The sequence below is a fragment of the Delphinus delphis genome, chromosome 6 (assembly GCF_949987515.2).
Source record: "Delphinus delphis chromosome 6, mDelDel1.2, whole genome shotgun sequence".
Lineage (NCBI taxonomy): Eukaryota > Metazoa > Chordata > Mammalia > Artiodactyla > Delphinidae > Delphinus > Delphinus delphis.
The window spans coordinates 20,481,161-20,506,271 of NC_082688.1; the positions used below are offsets into that span (position 1 = coordinate 20,481,161).

At 44.2% G+C, this 25,111-nt stretch overlaps 1 protein-coding gene across 1 annotated transcript; it reads left to right on the forward strand.

The window, feature by feature from the left end:
* Positions 1-7,874: 7,874 nt before the first annotated feature.
* On the forward strand, positions 7,875-24,874 carry WDR31 (WD repeat domain 31). Its single transcript, XM_069540734.1, has 11 exons — positions 7,875-8,016; positions 10,674-10,770; positions 17,312-17,452; positions 17,899-18,028; positions 19,440-19,514; positions 20,231-20,375; positions 20,479-20,579; positions 21,768-21,835; positions 22,806-22,947; positions 24,519-24,681; positions 24,858-24,874. The coding sequence occupies exons 3-11, from the start codon at positions 17,340-17,342 to the stop codon at positions 24,872-24,874; spliced, it is 954 nt and encodes a 317-aa protein (XP_069396835.1). The 5' UTR covers positions 7,875-8,016; positions 10,674-10,770; positions 17,312-17,339.
* Positions 24,875-25,111: the final 237 nt, after the last annotated feature.

The window sequence follows — 25,111 nt, forward strand, 5'->3', positions numbered from 1 at the left end:
CATAAAACACAAAATATTATGTGATTGTAGGAAACTGAGCACTATTAATTGAGCACTTATTAAGTGCTAGGATTTTGCTAAGCGCTTTACAAGCATTCCATCATGTAATACAACAGCTCCTTTTGACAGGCAACTTTAAACAAGTTGTTTAAAGGTAGGTTCTGGTGTCAGACTGTGTGAGCTCAAATCCCATTTAGCTGCTTACTGGCTCAGTACCCTCCAGTGTCTCACTTGCAAAACGGGCATTATGTGGGTAACTACCTCACAGACTTGTGCTGAGGATTAAATGAACTAAAACACAAAACAGTATCTGGAGCTCAGACAGTGGCTGCAAGTGCTAAGAGTCTGCTAATAGTACAAGGAAAGTACTACTATGATCCCCATTTTTATGAGGATTTAGGATCTTGCCGGGGGCGGGGGGGGGGGGGTGGTCACAGTTACTATTTGGTAGTAGTGTGATTGGAACTCAGGCACTTTGACTTGTGGTAATATGATTCATACTTTTTAAATTGCATATCAAGGCCCAAGGAGGAACATCTGTGTTAGGCTGATTTCCCCAAAGTATTTACATCCAAGTTTTCTTAATTTGAAAAAAATTGTTTAACTAGTATTGAAAAAAGTAATGCATCTTTACCGAAGAAAATAGAATGTGCAAATAAGCACATGGATGAAAAACCCATCCCCAGAAGGAACTACTGCTAATAATACCTGAGCTGTCCTGGGGCTTTTTTTCTTAGGATTTGATAACGGAATCTAAAGCCAGAAAGAACCCTTTGCAAGGGATCCAGACCAGTCTGCCTGGGTATACAGGGAGAGTGCAGCTCCCCAGCCCCCAACCTCTACTTTAGGAGGTCTTGGCAGAGGGCTGAGGAGAGAACTCAGCCAAAGGGAGAAGGGGCCAGGCCTCGGGTGACAGAGGGTATTCTGAGTTCAGAAACTGGGCACTTGTAAGAATGAAATGCTAAAGAAACACATCACTACATCCTGCTGCATGTTGGGGCTCAGGCACCTCAACCCCGAGGCCCCTCTAAGCGACAGCTCTACAAAGAGAAGAGAATCCTTCCCTTCTCTCAGCGCCTACAGCTTCAGCCCCAGATCTACACCACTTACAGTTATGGGAACTTGGTCAGATTATTTAGTGCCTCAGTTTCCTCATCTCTAAAATGGGGGTGATAATACTATCTATCCCTGACAGCTGCTTCAAGAATTAAATGGGCTCTTATCTGCAAAGTGCTTAGCTTGGGTATATGGCATATCCTAGGGGCTAATAAAAGTTTTATTATACATGTAAGGATCTGTAAATATACTTGTAGCAAGTTTTCAGGATGAAAATTGTGTAAGATTCTTCAGCTAAGGGGGTGCAGTGTTCCTGGCATGAAAAGAAGTTTCTAGTGCATCCCAGTGGAAGGGTGAAGTCCTTGTAACAGTGTTGCCCTCATCTGGGGATGGAGATGGAAATGAGCCAGACATTGTGGCTAGAATTTTTTGTTGTTATTCTAAGGGCTGAAGCAGCAGAGGGCTATTAAACATAAAACAGAAGGTGATTTTGTGTGGAGGGAAAAGAGACTGGGGAGAGCAGGGGGAGAAGAAGAGGTTAAGGTCCTTGGGGAAAGTGGGGCCCCTTCATTGGGTGTGACCTTAGAGCTGTGGTAACCCTAGGAGGACTGGAGGCAGGAAAGCAGGGACAAAATCCCCAGAAGTGCTCCCAGGCAGAGGGACTAGACAGTGAAAGGGGCTTAGGTGGGAATGAATTTACTTTCATAAAATTAGAATCATGTGTTCCAGCACTCAGGGGCTGAGTAAGACTGGAACTGGAAGATCAGCCCCTTCCCTTAATGTGTATCAGGCCCTGCCCAACATATGTCCCCATGGGAAGCCTCAGGATACTCATAAACTCCCAAGTGGTGGCTCTCAAGCTTTATCAGACTTCAGAATCACCTGGAGTGGTCAGGGGAGAGGGGTAGTTAAGCATACAGACTTCCCAGTAAGATTCTCATTCACAGGTCTGTCATGGACCCAGGAATCTGCATTTGTGGCAGTTGTGCTGAGACTAGGCTACAAATGTGCCCTCTGGCTGCTCCTAGAAACACTGCCCTAAGACGGTGGAGACAAGAAAGAAAAAAAAAGAGGACTGCCCTGGTGGCACAGTGGTTAAGAATCCGCCTGCCAATGCAGGGCACTTGGGTTTGAGCCCTGGTCCGGGAAGATCCCACGTGCTGCGGAGCAACTAACCCCGTGCGCCACAACTACTGAGCCTGCACTCTAGAGCCCGTGAGCCACAACTACTGAGACGGCACACCACAACTACTGACGCCCGCACGCCTAGAACCCGTGCTCTGCAACAAGAGAAGCCACCGCAATAAGAAGCCTGCGCACTGCAACGAAGAGTAGCCTCCACTCGCTGCAATGAAGAACCAACGCAGCCAAAAATAAAATATAAATAAATTTATTTTTAAAAAAAGAGAAAAAGAGAAAGAGAAAGAAGGGAGGAAGGAAGGAAGGAAGGAAGGAAGAAAGAAAGAAAGAAAGAAAGAAAGAGAAAGAAAGAAAGAAAGAAAGAAAGAAAGAAAGAAAGAAAGAAAGAAAGAAAGAAAAGAAAAGAATGAAAGGAAGCAGAAAACATTGCTCATAGTAAGGGTTTTTTGGTTGTTTCAGTGAGCACTGGGGATTGAATATATATTTCATACTGAGGGTCATGATCAAAAATGTTTGAAAGCTACTGCTCTAAGGTGACCTCTGGAGCCTTGGTGGGAGGGGGAGGGCTGAATTTGAACTTTAGGGCTTGCCTAGACAGGACACAGTGAGCAGGGGACAGAGAAGAATGGACACCTTTGTTACATTTTAGTCATTCAACAGATTTATTGCACATCTACCTATGTGCCAGGCCATATTTAAGACACTGAGGATACAATAGGTAAGAAGAACAAAGTCTACTCTCCAGGACAAATAAAACACATGGATATGTAATATAATGTTGTTAAGTGATAAGAGCTACGAAAAAGACTCACGTGATATAGGAAGGAGGGCTTGACGGAGGTGCTGATCTAGAGAGGATGATGGAGGAGGTCTCTTGAAGGTGTGGCACTGGAACTGTGCCCTAGATAAAGACAGCAAGCAAACTGTGAGAATATCTGGGGAAGGAGCTTTCCATACAGAGGGACAAGCAAGGGCAAAATTTCCTTTTATACCATGAACTCTGCTCTCTCCCCTCACCAAAGAACCGTACACAATTTACATTCTGAAACGGTGCTACCAGTATATTTACAGATCCTCACACATGATAAAATATTCATTAGCTCCTACTACATGACATAGGTGGGAAAGTATTTATTTATTTATTTAATTTTGGGCTGCATTGGGTCTTCGTTGCTGTGAGTGGGCTTTCTCTAGTTGTGGTGAGCAGGGACTACTCTTCTTTGCAGTGTGCGGGCTTCTCCTTGCGGTGGCTTCTCTTGTTGCAGAGCATGGGCTCCAGGTGCACAGTCTTCAGTAGTTGTAGCACGTGGGCTCAGTAGTTGTGGCTCACAGGCTCTAGAGCTCAGGCTCAGTAGTTGTGGCGCACGGGCTTAGTTGCTCTGCTGCATGTGAGATCTTCCTGGACCGGGGATCGAACCCCATGTCCCCTGCATTGGCAGGCGGATTCCTATCCACTGCACCACCAGGGAAGTCCGGAACGTATTTATTTTTTAAAAATTGGGATTATCTGTACATTCTGCTCTATAATATGACTTTTCACTTGCTTATGACATTTGGTTTTGGTCTTTTGTTTTTTTTAACTTTTTAGTAGTGAACATTTGGGAAAGTCTATTGGAAAGGACAATTCCCGGCCTTTACTCTCCCGCAGGCCTGCTCTTTAATGGCAGACCCAGCCCTTGACTGCCTGCGTGTCTCTGGTGTCAGGGCTGGAAATCATCTGACTGGGGTCTGCATGGTTTCCAGCAGTGGCAAAAAGACTCTCAACACTGTGACTTCTTTTCTCCTGTGATGTATTCACAGCACAACCAGCCTCAGCTGTCACCTTTAAGAGGGACTCGGCAGCCTGCCAGTGCAGACAGCCTCAGACCACATGTGGTGAAGTCCAGGCCCCTGAGGAGAGAGAGTCCTCTCTGCTCTGGCCAGAGCAGATCCAGAAGGGACCGGATGAGACCAGATCTTGTCTCCAGAAGGCTCTCAGGACCAGCCCACTTCAGAGGAGAGACAATATCAAACTGGGCAAGTCCAGGAGAGAATAACCAGCTCAGGCAGTAAAAAGCCAAGAACTAGGATTATATTTATACAAGGCAGAGTTCGAGACACTGGTAGAGTTAAGCCGAGGGGATGAAAGGTGAAGGGGAAGGAGGGGGTACGTGAGCTTATGTTGCTTACACCCACAGCGTTCCATCTGTGTCCTAATCGGCTGTCCATGCCTGTCCCCCTCTTTCATTTTTTATTCAGAAATACTCAATGCTTAAAAAAAGAAAGAAAAAAATACAACCAGGGGAAAGAAATCTTAACATCGTAGAGGATCACATCCATCCTTATATGCATTAGTATTTGGAGGGTGAGAAGTGAACGTAATGACCAGAAGTGGTTGTTTAAAAAGAAAAAAAAAAAGGAAGAGAAGAAAAAAATACAACTATGCCAAAAAGACTCAATGAGCATCTACTATGTGTTAGAACTGCGGTGTCCAATACCATAGCCACTAGCCACATATGGCTACTTAAAGTTAAAATTGAATACAACTTAAAAACCAGTTCTTTAGTTGCACTAGCCACATTTCAGGTGCTCAGTAGGCACAGGTGGCTTGGGGCCAGGTACTGGACAGTGCAGATACAGGGCACTGACATCATCTTGGAATGTTTTATTGCAGCGCTGTGCTAGACCCCGGGTTAGACACCAGCAATAGATCCAGGTGTAATCAATCAGTCACTGCCCACACAGAACTCCCAGTCACGTGAGAAAAACAAGCAAATGAGAAATTATGCTAGGCTGGGGAAAGTGTGTGGTCTTTGTAAGCACGAAAGGAAAGATGGCCAACTCAGTCTGGAGGAAGACAGGAATGGTAGGCAAGACTTGAGGGTAGAGAGGGAGATGGCCTGTAAGCTGAGGATAAATAGTTAGGCAGAGATAGGTGAGGGAAGTAAGGAGCCCTAGGCAGAGGGAACAACTATGCAAGGATTCACAGGTGACAGCTGAAGAGCCAAGGAGCTGCAAGCAGTTTCGACCATCATAGCGTATAGTATGGGTGGTAGAGGTGGAAGATGAGGCTCAAAAGGTATATACCAAACCTTATAGACCTAATGAAGGAATTTGGATATTAGCTATCTGTTGTGTATAAGAAACCATCCCAAAGATAGCGGCTTAAAATGGCAACTGTTTATTTGCTCACGTTTCTGTGGGTTGGCGAATTGGGCTGGGCTGAGCTCAGCTGGGCTGTTTTTCTGATGGTTACTCCTGGGGTCGTAGCCATCTGATTGCTCAACTGGGGCTGGATGGTCTAAAATGCCATATGTCTGGCATTCGGTGCTACCTATTGGTTGGGCCATGTGTCTTAAACAGGCTTGCCTGGGCTTCTTCCCATGGCGGCAGTGTTCCAAGGTGAGAGCAGAAACTACTAGAACTTTCGAGGCTTAAATTCAAAAGTAACACAATGTCACTTCCACCACATTATATTGGTCAAAAGAAGTTACAAGGCCAGCTCTGATAGGAGAAGCTACAACAAATTTGTGGCCATTTAGATCCATTACACGCTGGGGTGATGTTGGCCTGAACCAGGGCGGTGGATAGAGAGAAGTGGAGAGATTTTTATTTTTAGGATATTTTGGAGTCAGAATTGAGAGGTCTTGGGGTTTGTTCTGGAACAAAGAGGAGAGGGTGAAGTTACAAATGACTCCTAGATCCTTGGCTTGTGTGATTGATGAATGGTGGTGCCCAGTACTCAGAGAGAAAAGAGGAAGAACAGGTTTGGGGGGAAGATAATGTTTCCAGTGTGAGTCATGTCAAGGAGAAGTGTCCTTTAGACAGCTAGGTGGAGATGGGCAGGAGGCAGGTGTATATGCAGATCTAAGGAGGAGTCTGGCTAGAGATACCAGTTTGGGAGTCTCAGGTGCCTTAAGTCTAAAGCATCTTCCAGAGGGGCTGCATCCCCAGAGCATATTACCGGCAGGGATCTGGTAAGTCAACTCTGTGGCTGCACTGAGCCTAGCGCAGGGCAAAGCAATCAGTCTCTCCTGATTGCCAGGTTGTTACTGAGTTTCTAGGGAGAGCCCTCAGCTCTGAACTAGATCAGTGTTGCAAGTGGCAACAGCTCCTGTCAGGCGGGAGGTCTCCTAACAACAGGTCACTGACTAATAAAGTAATGAATGCATCAACACTGAGGCAGCATCAACAGGGGCTAGAGGAACCCTGATGGGGAGGCTGTGGAGGGGATTCCCTCCCTCGGTTGGATGATAGACGCCATGGCCAGCCCTGACATTCTATGAGGGTACATTTCCCTCACCATCCCAACCTCCATTCCCACAGACACCTAACTTTCAGAAACTGCACAAGTCGTCATTGAAGACAGTTCTGCTGGGAGATCAACACTGCAGGAGGCACCTGGTAGGGTGTAAAAGAAATGTTGGCTAAGGTCCTTGCCATTCATTCATTCATTCATTTATTCATTTGTTCATTCATTCAACAAACATTCAACAAGCCCTTAGCAAACCCTGTTCTCTGTACTAGGAATACAGAGATGAATAGACTCTAATCTAGAAGCAATTCGACTGCAACTACAAAAACTTTGTCTTGTAGCTGCTGTCAGTTTCCGGAACTGTCTTCCCATTGGAGCTCAAGAAGTACTGCGGGGTCTCTTTGCTATGGTGATGGGCTATAAAGGTTTGATGAACGAAAGAATGAATGGAATAGGGAAGTGGGAGACCCGGGGAAGTGTACAAAGAGGGATCTCTGCCTGGGTGGTATCAGGGAAAACGCCAAAGAAATAAAGCAACATCTCTATCTGGATGAAGAATAAGTTAAAAGAGGACATTTATTAAGTGCTTTCTCCGTGGCTATTACAGCGATACCCTCTTTCCTTGGATTATATAGATTCTCTGGCAGCGCGGTCTTGGGCACATCGATCCTATTCTCTGGAACCTCGTCCACGCACTGTTGCAGTAAGAAGGCAGGGCGAGGCGCTCTCGGCTAGACCCCGGGAGACGTCAGGCGAGAGGAACGGCGATTCGGCGGCCGGCGAGGGCGCCCGGAGGGTTTTCGCCAGAACTCCAGCCCTAGCGACGCGCGCCTTGTTGCTAAGGGCGGAGGCGCGGGAGGCTGTGGACCTTGGAGGTCGCGGTTGCCCTCCGGCTCGGCGTCCTCCGTCGGCCTCAGCTTCCAGCCCGACCGGCCGGCCGGAGGGTATGGAGCCCGAGGCGGGAGGAAAAGGCGCAGCTGGCGGGAGGGGAGGTGGGAGCCGTCGCTCTCTCTGAGCCGAAGCCTCTTGCCTGACCGAAGAGGGGAGCGGGTTCCCAGGTCCGGCCTTGCGTTGGGTGGCGTTACATCCAGTCTTGGGCAAACACCCCTCCACCCACTCCTACCCCCGACCCCCATCAAAAATAAGCTTTGGCCATACGCTTAGAGAGGGCGAGGGGCATTTGTGATCTGAACAGCCAGAAAGGAAAAACTGCGCACAGGTTGTCCCCAAAACTTGGGGCAACCTTGGGAGTTCTGACCTAGTACTGATTGCCTGACTGACTTTGGGCAAGACGCTGTTATTCTCTGAGCCTCTGTACCATTAGTGGGTCAAATCAGACCGTTTCCCACTTGCTTCTGGTTTTGTTTCTGTTTGAGCTTTGGTTTAAGATTCCTTGGTCTTCCAGAGTGTAGTTTAGATGTGTGCAGAGGGAGATGTGGGGAGAGGGAGGGGGATATGAAATCATCATTTACATGAACAGTGGACCAGGAGTCCAGCTGAATAAGGTCCAGTACCCCATCTTCGCCCCTGTGTGACCTTTAGCAACTCATGACTCTGAGTCCCAGTTTCTTCATGGAAAATGACAGGTGGGTATATTCTGGAATATATCAAGGAATGTTGTACTGGAGAGTTAAAAGAGTGTTCTAAGAGTTATGTTTAGAGTGACCACTGAGGGACTTCCCTGGTGGTCCAGTGGTTGACTCCGAGCTTCCACTGCAGGAGGCACGGGTTGGATCCCTCCTCAGGGAACTAAGATCCCGCATGCGGCGTGGTGCGGCCAAAAAAAAAATAGTGACCACTGAGTATCTCAAAGCCTTTGAAAAGCAAATTGGGGCAGAAATGGGTCCTGGGATTCAGATTTAGAGATTTAGGCCTGATTCCACCTTGGAACCAACAAGGACATTGAGAGCCATATTGAATTGCAGGGTTTCCCAAGTCCTCTGTAGCCTTTACAGGCCTGATATCGGGGACAGGGCAGGGTAACCGCCTGAAGGATCTGTTGTTGGAGAGTTTTAAAGGACTTCATGTTGTTGGGTCCTTAAAAAGCTTCTTGCCAAGCAGACTCTCCCACCTTAGTATTTCATTCATTCATTCATTCATTCAAGAGATATTTGCCTTGCATCTGTTTTCCCAGGCTATGCTTAAAGTGCAAATACAAAAAACGAACAAGACATTATCCCTCCTCTCAAGTATAGTGCATGTTTACAATATAAACCATGGCAGGTAACTGAACAGTATTTTCATTTCTTAGTCTACTCATAATAAATTACAACATGGACATTATTCAAGTACCTATATTTTGTTCTCAAGGTTTTAAATTGCCTTGCTATATAATATCTAACATAATGAACTCTTAGCCTTAGAGTAATCAGTCACTCTGGTCAGGAGACATCATTGGCTTCAGTTTAATATCCTCCAGACTCATTTCCACTTGCATATGTTCTCTGTGTATATTTGTAATGTAAATTTAACCTATGTGTATTAAGAGTAGAATTAATAAGAGTGAAATTGCTGCTTTCAGCATTGCTATCACTGTTAATCTAGTAATCATGCTAGTAGTCATCATTTGTTCCTAACAGTCTGCCAGGTTGAACCAAGAGTTTAGAATGCACTAGCTTTTGCAGAGATGCAGTATAGTATGTTGGTAGGGAGCAAAGCCTCTGGAGTCTGAATGCCTGGATTCAGGTTTCAGCTCCGGCACTTATTTGCAACTTATTTGTAAACTTGGGCAAGTTACCTAACATCTCTGTACCTGACTTTTCTCATCTGCAAAATGAGGATAGTAACAACATGTATCTAAGAGGCTTGTGGAATAGATTAAATGAGTTAAATATAAAGCACTTAAACAGTCCTTGGCACATTTTAAGTGCTATTTTTAATCTTCACAGAAGCCCAATGATAGTTATTATCCCATTTTACACATAGGAAACTGAGACTTAGAGAGGTTCAGCAACTTGCCCTAGGCCACAGTATAACTAATTCAAACCTAGGCCTCATTTCAAGGCTAATGCACCTAATTAAATATTATTCTGACTACTCTATGCTGCTCTAAATTATGAGAATAAGCCATGCTATCAAACAATAATTAGAATTTATTTGAATTCTCTTTTTTTAATAAATTTATGTATTTATTTATTTTTGGCTGCATTGGGTCTTTGTTGCTGCGCGTGGGGGGCTTTCTCTAGTTGCAGAGAGCGGGGGCTACTCTTTGTTGCCGTGCGCGGGCTTCTCATTGCGGGGGTGTCTCTTGTTGCGGAGCACAGGCTCTCTGCTCTCGGCGCGCGGGCTTCAGTAGTTGTGGTTCACAGACTCTAGAGCACAGCCTCAGTAGGTGTGGCGCATGGGCTTAGTTGCTCCGCGGCATGTGGGATCTTCCTGGACCAGGCCTCGAACCCTTGTCCCCGGCATTGGCAGGCAGATTCTTAACCACTGCACCACCAGGGAAGTCCCTATTTGAATTCTTAAAATACGGTTGTTGGGACTTCCCTGGTGGTCCAGTAGTTAAGACAACCTGCTTCCAGCGCAGGGGGTGTGGGTTTGATCCCTGGTTGGGGAACTAAGATCCCACATGCCTCGGGGCCAAAAAAACAAAACATAAAAACAGAAGTAATATTGTAACAAATTCAATAAAAGCTTAAAAAAAAATGGTCCACATCAAAATAGAGTTGTTAAAATGCAATAAAACTGTGTTTCTTCTTTGTAGATGTTGATAATGGAAATTCTGGGCCAGAAATCAGGAGGTCTACCTAGTTAGAATTTTGAGCAAATGATGTTTCTGCCCACTTTCTCCAGATCTTTAAATAAAGAGTTTATATGTGATGATTTTGAAAAGCACTTCCATCTCAAATTCTATGATTCATCTTAATAAAGTATTATTTTAAACAGGAAAAATTGCCTTTCTCACAAAAACAGAAAGCTCTGAAGTAAGCAGTCACCTCTGAAGATTTTTGATGAACAGAAGTACTATGAGTAAAATTAAAATATTTAATGATGAATTTAAATATATCCTATTTTGCATATTTTAAAAATAGTTGTATAATTAACATTATGGTATAGTTTCCCTAATTATTGGAAATGTGCAGTTATAAAATCTTGGAATTTTGCAAAATAGCTCTTCCTTTGTGAGGGAAAATACACTTAATCTCTTTAATTAACAATCTCTTATTTACCTTGTAAATCTCCTTTCAGTGCAAACATATGCTTAGAGAAGAGATTAATTTAAGTGTCTTTTCACTAATTACAGAGATTAGGAAGTGGCTGCCTGGACTATTTTCCAAAGGATAAACTTTACAAAAGTATTGAATACAGCAGCTCACCGAGAAGATCCTACTGGTTTGGGGGTAAGTAATTCTAAAGGTTTTCTTTTCCTTAGAATGTCCCATGAATACACTTCAGATGGAAGTATGGCTCTCAGAAGATACCAGCTAAGAATCCAATCAGTTTTAAGCAGAGCCAATCCATTTATAGCATATGCAGTTTCCAGTGACCTAGATCTATGGATGCCATCTGTCCTTAGTTTGATGACAGGGTTGAAAAATGGGTTAGGTTGGCAGATAGGAAGCCCTGCAACCTCTGTCTAACTACAAACAATACAACATTCCAAGCTTTTTGAAAACTATCCTGAAAATTTTCCTGTGGGCATATTTGTGTTACCTGAAAAACTGGATTCCCCTCTTGGTGGGTGTCAAGCCAAAAGACACAACCAAGCCAAAGAGCTTGGAGAGAAGGAAGGATTTAGTACTTGCAGCAAGAACACCAGGGATATTTCCCAAAACAGTGTCTCTCCGAACAGCAAAACTGGGGAAGCTTTACGATAAGGGTGCATGCATATTTATGAAAGGGCTCATGCATATTCATGAGGGGCTTGAGCAGAGGAGAATTCAGCCTAGAATTGGGGCAAAGGCTGACAGAGTTTCAGCTCTAGTTGGTTGAAGTCATCAGGGTTAGCAAAGGTCAGCACCATCATTCCTTAAGTTCCAGTGAGTCTTGGGGTTGAGTGCTTGAGGGGGTTTTGGATCCTGCAAAATAGCTCAAGAATGTGCCTCAGGCTAACCTTTACCTTCAAAACAGAACTGGGAGTCTTTACAACTGATTTATTATCTCCCTGACCTGGTCAAGAGCAAGCCTTGTGGCCAGGCTTAGATCACAAAATGGCTGAGGCCTAAAATGGCTTCTCTTACGTCAAAGAAATTATGTCTGGTTCCGTTCCTCTGAGGACACTCTGCCCTGTCTGCCGATGCTTGTGCTTGTTATAGAGAATCCTACAATGTCTGAACTAGAAGGGACCTTAGGTTCGCTATTTCACAACAAATGTGTTTGTCACACTGTGCAAGCCACTTGAAGTACAGAGAAGAATATGAGAGTCCTTCCTCTTATGGAGCATATAGTCTACTAAAAATCATTTAATCTGGTGTCCTCATTTATAGATGAGGAGGCTGGGGCACAGAGGGGAGGATAGAGGAGCTCAAGGACACACAGTGAGATGAAGCAGGGCTGGGGCTAGAGCCCAGGGCTCCTGATGCCACTCACAGTGTTCTTTCCACTGCATTTGCTTCTACACTGGTGTCAACTTAAAAAATATTTACAACCTAAAAGTTGAGAGTTATATTTTATTCGGCAGGAATTTTTAGGACTTCAACTCGGGAGGCAGCATCCCAAGTAGCCCTGAGAGAACTGCTCCGAGGAGTCGAGGGGGGAGCTAGGATATATAGGAGTTTTGCAACAAAGGGCAGGTAGTCGGGAACATCAAAAGATTACTGTTAATTAAAGAAAACCATATATGTCAAGTTAAGGAATTTAGGGCTTTTCTAGGTTTGGGAAGATGCAAGAGTCTGGGCTCACTGAAATCACTCTTTTTTTTTGAAGATTTATTTATTATTTATTTATGTGTTTTATTTATTTTTGGCTGCGTCAGGTCTTAGTTGCGGCCTGCGGGATCATCGTTGGGGCATGCGGGATCTTTCGTTGCGGCGCACCAGCTCTTCATTGTGGTGCGCCTGATCTCAGAGAGGCAGCAGTGAGTGGTGGTGTGAAGCGAGATCTTAATTCCCTGCCCAGGAACTGAACCTGGGTAACCTGGATGAAAACCTGGAATCCCAGCCACCACACCCCCTGGCTCTTGCCCCCAGTAAAAAATACATTTCTCACGGAGGCAAAACTGTAAAACAGGTACAAAGTTTATCGTTAGAGACATAGCACAGCAACAAGTGGGAGAGCACACAGAGAAAGTTTGTTAAGACAGAAGCAAGGCAGAGATGCACACCCGGAGAGAAAGGGTGCAGGCATTCTCCCTAATGAGGAGGAGCGCAGTAAAGAGGTGGTTAGGTCATTTATATAGGGCAATTCTTCCGGGTCTTTGTTTACCTTTGGCCAATTATCTGGTTTCTTTTTCCACACGTGACCTGCCTTAGGAGTCTCTAAAACACGTGTGCGCAGCGTTTTTCCAAGATGGATTACAGCCCAGAGGCCTATGGGACAGCCTTAGCATCACATATTACATCACATATTATGGGGTGGTGCCCCCTCCTTTTTTAAATTTTTTTAATTTTTTGGTCTTCATTGCTGTGTGCAGGCTTTCTCTAGTTGCGGCGAGCCGGGGCTACTCTTTGTTGTGGTGCGCGGGCTTCTCATTGCGGTGGATTCTCTTGTTGTGGATCACGGGCTCTAGGTGCACGGGCTTCCGTAGTTGTGGCATACGGGCTCAGTAGTTGTGGCTCACGGCCTCTAGAGCTCAGGCTCAGTAGTTGTGGCTCACGGGCTTAGCTGCTCCGTGGCATGTGGGATCTTCCCGGATCAGGGCTCAAACCCGTGTCCCCTGCATTGGCAGGCGGATTCTTAACCACTGAGCCACCAGGGAAGCCCCTCAACTTTTTTGACCACCAAGGAGGCTTTCTGCGCATGTGCAATGTTTTCCATGCCCTAAGGATGATCTCTTGATCTTTTAACAGGGTTTAGTCCTACTCTGTCCCTGCCATAAAAATGTCCAATGTCTGGTGATTTACCCTATTTCTGTTGCTGGTTTTTATATTGAGGTGCAGATCTCGAAATGTAGACAGGAGTCTGGTCATAAGTGTGTAGTCCGGAGCCCGTTTGTCTTTTGCCTCAGGAAATGTAAATGGGGCTGGTAATGAACGTCCGGCCTGGAGCCCATCTTCTTCTCACCCCAGGAAGTGTGAACAGGAGGCCAGTTGTAAATGTCTAGCCTGGAGCCCATCTATCTCCTGCCTCACGCAGGCTTGTCACTAGTTGTGGCATGTGGGTTTTCTCTTCTTTAGCTGTGGCACGCAGACGCCAGGGCACATGGGCTCTGTAGTTTGGGGCATGCAGGCTCTCTAGTTGAGGCACAAGAGCTCAGTAGTTGTGGCACGTGGGCTTAGTTGCCCCGCCGCATGTGAGATCTTAGTTCCCCGACCAGGACCCGTGTCCCCTGCATTGTAAGGTGGATTCTTTACCACTGGACCACCAGGGAAGCCCCTGAAATCACTCCTGTGATATGCAGGATACTGGGGCCAGTATCCTGTGTTTTCATATCCTGAGTTTCCTCTGGGCTTACCAGTTCACCATAGGCTGTGGCTTCAATCGCTGATGACTGTGACATCCTTTGTTTACTGATATGGCAGGAAATATTCCATTTCTCACTGGTTACCTATTCTTGTCAGGAGGTCAATTCTGGCAACTTTCAAATGTAGGCTGAAATTCTTCTGGAAAACTGTGGTGGGTTTTTTGTTTTAAGTGTTTTTTTTTTAATCTATTTTATTGAAGTATAGTTGATTTACAATGTTGTGTTAATTTCTGCTATACAGTTAAGTGATTCAGTTATACATATATATACATTCTTTTTCATATTTTTTTCCATTATGGTTTATCACAGGATATTGAATATAGTTCCCTGTGCTATACAGTAGGACCGTGCTGTTTATCCATTCTATATATTATAGCTTGCATCTGCTAATCTCAAATTTCCGATCCATCCCTCACACACACACTGCCTCCGCCCGCTCCTTGGCAACTGCAAGTCTGTTCTGTATGTCTGTGAGTCTGTTTCTGTTTCGTAGATAAGTTCATTTGTGTCATATTTTAGATTCCATGTATAAGTGATATCATATGGTATCACTTTCTCTTTCTGACTTACTTCACTTAGTATGATAATCTCTAGTTGCATCCATGTTGCTGCTAATGGCAATATTTCATTCTTTTTTACGGCTGAGTAGTTTTCCATTATATATATGTACCACATCTTCTTTATCCATTCATTCATTGATAGACATTTAAGTTGTTTCCATGTCTTGGCTGTTGTAAACAGTGCTGCTATGAACATTGGTGTGCATGTATCTTTTCGAATGATAGTTTTCTCTGGATATATGCCCAGGGGTGGGGTTGCAGGATCATACTATTTTTAGTTTTTTGAGGAACCTCCATACTGTGGAAAGCTGTGATTTTTAAAGGGAATGATATGGGACTTCCCTGGTGGTCCAGTGGTTAAGACTCTGAGCTTCCACTGCAGGGGGCCCAAGTTCAATCCCTAGTCGGGGAACTAAGATCCTACATGCCATGCGGCCAAAAAAAAAAAAAAGGTAATGATGTGATGGAGAATACTTGGTGAGTTTTAGCTGCTGTTTCTCCCTGTAGACTGTTCTTCCTAGAACTACGTAGGCTGGTCATGCCCATAAGAGACTCATCTCCTAGAATTTCTTTAAGCAGAGCCCCAGAAGAGATGGGGACTGGGTTCTCCCACCTCCACCCTCTGGCATCTCAGGGGACAGCTAGTTGCAGAGGAACATTACCCAGAGTAGCTGAGATTAGGTCCTAGTCACGTACCTTCAGTCCTAGCAGATGTCCACACTGGCCACATCTTCTGGTCTCTTTTTTTTCTCTGTTTCACCAGCAACCAGTATAGGACCTGCACAAATTAGGTGCTTAGGGGGTGTTTCCTGAATGAGTGTATGCATGAGTATCTCTCTTTCTCTTTAGTTCTCGCCTTGTTAGTTGTTGGGGGTGATGCAAGTAAATCTAGAAAACATTTAATAATTCTTTTTATTTGAATATAGTGTATCATCCATTATTGACATTATTTAATTTCTAGGCCAGTGGCTCTCAAAGTTTTTGGCCTCCGGACTTCCTTGCACTCTTAAAAATTACTGGGGACCTCAAACAGCCTTTGTTTATATAACTTGTAGATTGGATTCTACTCTGCCACCTCCTTTTGACATTAAAACTGAGATATTTTAAAAATAGTTACATATTAACTCATTAAAAAATAAAACTATTGCATGTAAACATAAATAACAATTTTACGAAAAATAAACATACTTTTGAAAACACAAAAAATCTTGGTTGGAAGAGAGTGGTATTGTTTTACATTTTTGCAAATCTCTTTACTGTTTGGCTTAAACAGAAGACAGTTGGAGTCTCATATCTGCTTCTGCATTCAATCTATTGCAGTATGTTCTTTGGGTTATAGTATAAGAAGAAAATCAGGCCTCACACAGAGACATAGTTGGAAAAAGGAGTATCGGAAAAAGGAGTATCTCACAGACTCCCTGAAAGGTCTCAGGAATCCCCAGCAGTCCTGAGACCACACTTTGAGAACTGCTGGTCAGGTCATCAGCTGTATTGTCTCATTTAGTGTCACTGTCTCCCACATCTCATTCTTACTACAGCATAACCTCATGACCCTGGCACACTGATTTAGAGAAGTGTCACAGTGAAATTATTTAATAGCAATCTGGCAAGCTAGGAAGGTTATATAGCCTTTTAGAATAACTAAGGCTCTTTTTCAAGAAGCTTTATTACTGGTGTAAATTATTCTCTCTCCCTCTCTTTTTTTTGGCCACACCTCGTGGCTTGCAGGATCTCAGTTCCCCGACCAGGGATTGAACCCGGGACACAGCAGTGAAAGCCCGAATCCTAACCACTAGGTCACCAGGGAACCCCCTCATTATTTCCAAATACACACTCTTAGTATTTATTTTATTATGGCAGAATATATTTACATAGCGTACAATTTATTATTATTTAGTACATAGACAACATTATGCAACCATCACCACTGTCTAGTTCCAGAACATTTTCATTGCCCCAAGGCAGCTTTGTACCTATTAAGTAGCCATTCCCCATTACCCCATCCCTTGGCAACCACTGATCTGCTTTCTGTCTCTATAGATTTGCTGATTATGGGTATTGCATAGAGATGGATTCATACAATAGGTGGCGTTTTGTGACTGGCTTCTTTTGCTTAGTATTATGTTTTCAAGGTTCATCATGTTATACTATGTATCAGTACCTCATTCCTTTTTTTTTTTTTTTTCCACTGGGCCACGCAGCTTGCAGGATCTTAGTTCCCCTACCAGGGATTGAACCTGGGCCCTTGGCAGTGAAAGCACAGAGTCCTAACCACTGGACTGCCGGAATTCCCAGTACTTCATTCCTTTTTATGGCTGAATAATATTCATTGTGGGTATAAACCTCATTTTGTTTATTCATTTATCTGTTGATGGATATTTGGGTTGTTTTCCCCTTTTGGCTATTATGAACAGTGCTGCTATGAACATACATGTATAAATTTTGGTTCGAACACCTGTTTTCAATTCGTTGGGCTATATCCCCAGGAGTAGAACTGTTGGATCACATAATAATTCTATGTTTGACTTACTGGGGAACATCTTAATATTTTCAAAATTAGTTTTGTTTTTGCTTTTGTTTATCTGCTAATGCTGTATTGGAGGATGCATTCCCAGGGCCATAAGAGTGAGGCAGAAAAAGGAGGAAAGCAAATACCTACAGTTTGTCTTTTTCAAAAAAAGGATTTTTACATAACCATACTACCTACCATTATTGTGCCTAACACAGTTAACAGTGTGTATTCTTCTTTTTACTAAACAGGGAACACAACTTCCAGCAGCCACGTGGAATGCTATTCAGGTGCCATCTGAAACGAGCTCTTCCCCAGAAGGTCTCATGCAGGTTCTGTGCAGTGATGGGGAAACTGCAGAGCAAACTCAAATACAGCACTTATAAATACAGGTACAGCAGCCCTCCCGTGAGTGGGATCCCAAGTTTTACGCCGCATTACAATTCTCCACTAAAGAAAGAGAAGGCCCAGAGCCATCACTGATGACCTTCCCTGAACAGTCAGTTTGGTCTGTTTCCTTTTGGATAAGAAACATCTTAGTAGGTAGTGTCTGCAGCCACAGAGAGAGGGGCCCTACATCTTTGGGAATCATCTCTAGAGTGAGCAAAGACTCTGGGCTTCTTCCTTTATCAGATTCCAGTCATTCACTCATTCTGAGCATTTACAGAGTTAATAATACCATTTCTGGTGATGTCAGCATGTCTCCTTTCTCTACTCCTTTTCTATCTTTCTCCTCAGCCTGGCCTGAATTCCTACCATAACCCACACTCTTCTTCCCCTTGCTCCACTGTGCACCCTATACCATTGGGCCCCTCATTTTCCATCCTCTCTTTAGCAGGCCCGATGGATTTAGAGACGAGAGAACTCAAACTAAAGCTTTTCAAGAGTATAGCCCAGCTCACGTGGATACCGTCTCTGTTGTTGCTGCTCTGAACTCAGACCTCTGTGTCTCCGGAGGAAAAGATAAGGTGGGGTGTGCAGTGCTTCCCAGGGAACCAGCTTATTGCAGAGAAGGGAACGGAAGGGAACCCTGCATTTCTAGCAGCAACGTTGAGTAGTGTTAAAAATATGGGCTTTAGAGTTAGAAAGACTGGGTTTAAATTCCTGCTCTGCAACTTCGTATTACTTTGGGCAAGTCTTTTAGTTTTCTTGAGCTTCAGTCTCCTTATCTATTAAATGGGGATAGTAATGCCAACTGCACAGGACCGTTGTGAGGACTGAATGGTAAGACGCTTGGTGCTCTGCCAGACCACCCACATGATTTTTATGAATGACAAGTATCCTTATTCCAGCCCGTCCATTTGTAACCTACCTGCAGACACAGGAGTTATAGCAGCAAAAGGAAACTTCTAGTCTCTTTTATGCCTCTCTTCTGCCAAAATGTCTACTTTGGTGTGCACCGTGATTCCTCCCATTGTCACTAAATCTCTTTGCTTTCTCTCCCTCATATTTGGATCTATTGTAGCACTCAGATCTAGGCTCTTGCTGGCAAAAATGTTGATCATTTTGTAATAAATAATGCCTCTAATTTTCAGTAGCCATTTAGAATCTTCAAATTCCATTTTCATACTGTATTTCCTTGATTCTAAGATGCACATTTCTGCATTTTAACACCTCTGAAATCGGGATGCATCTAAAAATTGACGATATCACCATTTAATTAGCAGCATTTTGTCTTAACATCTATATCATCTTAGACGTATGAAATTTTATATATATGATCCTCACCTGTGAGGGGTAGATAGAGGAAGGGTTATCCTCTGTTTTGCAGATTAATAAACTGGGATTTAATTAGGTCAAGTGCTAACACGCTCCTTATTCCCTAGCAATGAACTACAGAGACTGAGCCAGAGAATGCTCTGAAATCCTGTTTAGGGAGAGAAATACAATAAAATAGAAAAGTATGTACCTGGAAAAAGGATGGAAGGAAATTTTAACAATGATTCTCTCTGGCAGATGGGATATGGATGAGATATTTTGAAATTAAAAAAAAAGGATCTGTTTCACAACAATGTGACTATACTTTTAACACTACTGAACTGTACACCTAAAAATGATTAAGATGGTAAATTTGAGAAAAAAGAAAAAGTATGATACAGTTTTAGGGGAAAAAAATCTAATCCCACGTAGATTTTCCTTCAGGATCTACAACCAGAAGAACCTCAACCTAAATCAGTTCCCCCAGGGGAGTGTTATCCCAAACCCATCAGTAAGGTTCAGAGGAGTGGCCCAGTGGCTTGGGGAGAGACAGAAGAACTCAAAGTAGGGGGGCATAAGGACCGAGCAACAATAAAACCTTGATAGGGAGAAATTAGGTAGAGAATGAGGTAAAGGCTTGTTGTTTCAGTTCAACTAAAATATTCTAATTACTCTCTGCAGACAGTTGTGGCCTATAACTGGAGAACTGGAAATGTGGTGAAAAGGTTGAAAGGACATGAGCGTGAAATCACAAAGGTAATTGTCATATGATTATTATCATGGAGGGAATTTGGAATTGAATAAAGGAATGTCTAATAGCTCTAGGTAGTAAGAGTGATTGAATATTCAGTGTTAAGGAAAAATGCTGGGGCTTCATTTGACGGTGTGAAGCCCTACTCCAGGAAAAGCAAGGCAAACCATTCACTAGCTATTGTTACAGGTATAGGAGACTAAATTTTTGTTTCATTATTAAGCCCTTCATAGCCCGAGTGGGAAATAGAGAAGGCTGAGATTAACTCTCCCTGACCTATCCTAGCCTAACAGGGTCTTGTATTGAAGGCTTACTGAGTGTTTACTATAGCTAGGGAAATGACAAACTCTCCATGCTCAGGAACCTTTTAGCCTAGCTGGGGAAATGTTTAAAAAGCCAACAACAGTTAAATAAAAATTAATTTGTTAAAGAGCATTACATAGTAGACTGACCTTCCAGTGAAAATGGTAATGTCAATTTATATAACTTGCCTATCTGAAGTCCACATAAATGAACTAAAAATTCACAAGCAAACTCCATCATAATGAAACTAGGCATCAGCGACCATCACACAGCACAGAATATACTTACCTACTAGGTACAGTGCATTTGGAACCAGCCTGAGAAAGAACTCCAGGCTCTAGCGCTCTTATCTCCAGCTCTTTTTCCCATTTTCAAGTCCAATGAAACAAACACACTGGAGCTTTTTTTTCTTGAGCAGATAGCTTGTATTCACAAATCAGGCCAGTTCTTCAGTGCCTCTCGCGACAAGATGGTCATGATGTGGGACTTGCAAGGCTCCTCGCAACCAAGGCAGCAGTTCTCCGGCCACAGCATGGTGGTCACTGGATTGGCTGTGAGTCCAGGTAAGGTAAAGCTAGCCGATCTCTTCCCAACACCGTTGTACTTTCTGAAAAGCCCTGTTCCAGGCCTATCTCATGGACCGTCTTCTTGCCACTGTTTCCAAAGACACATCACAGCTATGCACTGGCTCTCGTGACAACACCCTCCTTCTGTGGGATGTGGGGACCGGACAGTGTGCGGAGAGAGCATCAGTCTCCAGGAACCTGGTATGAACTCAAACTTGGTACAGAGCAGGGCAGCAGGAGGGAGCATGGGGTGAGCAAGGGCCTGGGAAAGAGATCAGGAGACACATGACCAGGCACTAGAGGATTGGGTCCTAATTACTGCTCACCCCCCAACTCTCTGTTAGACCCCGGCCTCTCAGGGTTATCGGATTAGATGATCTCTTAAGTTCTTCCACCCCAGAGAACAACTCCACTAGTTTATATTGGAGTTTTAAATGGTGTCCTCACTTATTCCTTCAAAACATAGTTATTCCATATCTTCTGTGGGCCAGATACTGTGCCAGAAGCAGGGTTAGTGACCCAGGGCACAGTCCCTGGGCTCCAGGAGCTCACAGTTTATGCTTATTGTGTGTTCTGTATATGTAACATTATGCAGAGAAATAAGCATGACCTTTTGCTGTATGTGTAATTTGCTCTGCTTATGAAGACCAGTGTTTTCTGTAGCAAACTGGTATATCAACTCCACAGCCTTTGGGGTCAGTCATACCTGGATTCAAATCATGGATTCCTTACTTTTTAGGTGTGCTACCCCAAGAAACTTACTTAGAGTCTCAGTGTCTTCATTTATACAATGGGGAGAATTATATCACCTGACGTGGTAATGTCCTTTAGTGGTTGTCAATGTCAGTCATAGTCATCTTTTCCAGTTTTGAAGACAACTGCCCATGGAAACATGTGCTTGCCCTGTGCCCCTCCATATTTGTGCAGGTTTCTGGAAGAAAAGAAAATCGTGTTACCCTGGGTTGTTCTGAAAACTGTTTCATGTCTGTCCAGCAGGGGCTGCAGGGATAAAGCAAAACAAGAACACTCTTCCTGAACCCTGTGAGGCCTCAAGCTAGGGTTTCGTTGATCTCACTTTAGAACAGGGGCTGCTCTCCTTAGGTGTAACCCAGCCAGCGGTGTTTGGGTTTCAGGCACTCTAAGAGTGCCTGCATGCATTTTGGGGCTCACAACTGGCCCAGCTGCTTCCATTGCTGCTGATAACCTAGGAACTGCAGGTCGCGCATGACTGGTGGGAATCTGCAAAACATAAAATCCCTCTAAGTCAGATGTGCTAGGTTCGACATCTTTGAGAAGTGGTGGCAGAGACGCTATTTAGCGAGATTTCCAGGAATTACAGCAGAGGAATGACATGGTATGGAGAAGTTTTGAAAATTTTGCCTCTTCCAGGTCACTCACCTGTGCTGGGTCCCCAGAGAACCTTATATACTCCAGACCTCTGAAGATAAAACCATCAGGTGGGCTTACTAAGCAGCAAGAAAGTGTTTCTGGTGAAGGTCTGTGGCTCCCATGCTTACATAACCTGTTCCTACTCTGCTTCTCCACATTGCTTCTCCTTCCACCCCTCTGCCCCTCGCCAGTGCTGGGGTCTCTCTGATTTGGGTGGATCATGGATCATGTGGTTGGAGGTTGAGTGGCAGGAGGTCATCTTGTTCTGACCGGTTTCCAAGCAGCTGATTCTGCCAGCCCCCACTGTGGAGACGTGTTCAGAGTAAACTCAGAGTCAGTCACTCACTCGTCCCGCCCCTCAAGCGGCCCTTGCTTGGCTCCATATGTTCTCAATCACTCAGCCCTCTGGTGAAGCCCTCCCTGTGGAAGTAGGGTCAGAATCACCATCAGGCAAGTCAGGTGAAGTAAACCCTTCTTAGACTAGAAAGCATGACCAGAAACTTTGGATCTCAGAAGAGATTCTACTTAGAAAATGGGAGGAAGGAGATAAAGAGGTAAAAATGAGACAAGAGGCAAAACAAAACAGTCCCAGTAGACCCCATGGCTCAGGTTGGCCAAGACCTATAAATCTTCTGTATCTGATTCTGGAATGATGACTGCTCCTCTCCATCATGATAAGTATCTTTAAAAATTTTTTTTAAATCGCAGACACAGAAATATTCTCTTGTCTGTTGAAAGTAGTATCCCAAAGGACCAAATTAACAAATTAACTTGTACAATTAAGATACTTGGTCTAAATTCCTGTTAATTAGATCTCAGAATAGAAAGAACTCAGATGTCATTCAGTTTGGTTATTTCCTGCCAGCTTTGGAGTCTCTGAGATTGATCTGGTTCACGTTGCTGTTTTTAGGTAAATCACGGCGTTCCATTCTGACTGGCCAAGGCGGCAAAGAGCCAAGACTTTGCCGTTAACAAGTTGTTACAGGTGCCTTTCAGCACATTTACTATAAACCCATTCCCTGCTGTAATTTCTTTCAGATTATGGGACAGTCGGGGGCTGCAGGTAGCTCATGTATTTCCCGCAAAGCAGCACATCCAGACCTACTGCGAGGTCAGTGAGGATGGACACAAGTGTATCTCCTGCAGCAGCGGCTTTGGAGGCGAAGGCTGTGAAGCCACGGTGAGAAACTGCAAGGTTCCAGGTGTTTGGTTGCTGATGAGAAATGACTTCCTCTGGCTTCCTGCCTGTACTGGGCTACACAGGCAGGCTCTACTAATGTCTCAGGCCTATTCCAAGTGCATACTGTCAGTGATCCTTTGCATTCCAGACACTTCTTTCAAGGAACCACCATTGCCTAAGCTCTCTGCATTGGTCACAGAAAAGAGGAATGTGATGAAAGTCAAGATAGGAAGGCATTAAATACAGAACCAGCCTGTTAATGTCCCTACTCCCAACAGAGCTTAGAAAGGGGAGGGACTGTTTGAAGAACCAAGTGTGTTCCCACTGTACGTGTGGTCACAGTAAAGGAGTTCAAGCTCTTCGGGAAGTTTGGAGCTCTAGTGTTGGTTGAGGGCCCATCCCATCCCTAACCCATATACCTTTCCTTGCAGTTAATTTCGGGATTGATTGCCTAGGCTCCTCCGAAGTACCTTGGATTTCTTTCTTTCTTTCTTTCTTTCTTTCTTTTTTTTTTGGTTGCACCACACAGCTTGCAGGATCTTAGTTCCCCGACCAGGGATCAAATCCGTGCCCTCAGCAGTGAAAGCACAGAGTCCTAACCACTAGACTGCCAGGGAATTCCCAGCACCTTGTATTTCTAATTGTGAGATATCAGTTTAAAGGCTTATCTATAATCCAAATAGGACAATTACAGTTCCCATTTTATTGGACACTTACTATGTGCAAGGCACTGGGCTGAGCACATTATAGTGCATTATCTCATTTAATCCTTAAAACAACCTTGTGAGTTAGATATTATTATAGTTCCCATTTTACAGATGAGGAAATAGAGGCACGGCAAGTTGAAATCTCTTGTACAAGACCACACTAGTAAATGGTAGGTTGAGGTGTTGAATCCCAGGCTATTGATGTAGCATCTCTTCTCCAGGCTAAGCATTTCCAGCTCTTATAACTGTTCCTTGGATGACATGGTGTCCAGTGATTTCATTATTTTTTGGGCACAATTCCATCTGCTCTTGTCTGTGAGCATTATTCCCCAGGTGTGGTCTGATTTGTATCAACAAGAGTGGGCTGGCAGGACTATCGTCTCCCTAGTTATAGAATCTAGTCTTCTTATACCAAGATTCAGTGTCTAGGCATTACATCGGAAGGTCTGCACCTGTATGTACTTATGAGAAGGTGCTCCTAACTATGGGGCCCCACAGGACCCACAGATGGCAAGAGGCTGTTATAAGGCAGCTCTTGAGCTGTCATAGAAGAACCCCATTCTGTCTCGTCGTGCTACAGGCCTTGGAGCTTTCACTAACCATGATGATAATAATGAAGGCAACAACCCTCTGGCACATCCTTAACCTGGGTTGTTTGAGGCATAGTTGTTGCTGAAATAGTCACCACATGGCTGGATGCTTGGGTGTGTGGATGGGATGGATGAAGATAAGGGTGTCTATGAGGAGGTAAGTGGAGGGAATAGGTGCATCATGAGACGCCGGGGAGAGGATATCAGTGAATGAAGCATGTCTAAAGCTGGAGAAATACGTACGTGTGAGCCAGCCTCTGTCATTACTTTGCAGTTGTGGGACCTAAGGCAGACGCGGAACAGAATCTGTGAGTACAAGGGGCACTTCCAGACTGTAGCATCCTGTGTCTTTCTACCAAGAGCATTAGCCTTGATGCCTATGATTGCTACCTCATCGCATGACTGCAAGGTGAAGATCTGGAACCAAGACAGCGGAGGTAAGGAGCCTGCTGTTAATGCTTCTCAAGGATACATGAAGCCCTACAGGCTGCCTTAAAACTCTTCCTTCCATAGCTCAGCATATACAAAGCCACCCATGTCCTGCCACTGTCCAGTCCCATAGTGGTTAAGAGGTGACACCAAGAGGCCAGAATCTTTGTCCAATCTCTGCTAGGAGCTGTCACCATGTAACCCCTGGTGTCTTGTTGTACAGATTCATTCCTGAGAGCTCAAATGTATTTTGATTCTTTTATTCTTTCTACCTGAAGTTCCTCATCTGGTTTTAACTTGTGATGCTCAAAATGTCTGGAAAAGAGAACAAGAATTGCCATTTTAAAGTTCATCCTCGAGGACAAAAATGAGACCCTTAGCTCAGAGGGCATGAGGTAGCCCCCGTTGAAAAATTTGACGTTTTTCCATGTCAAAATG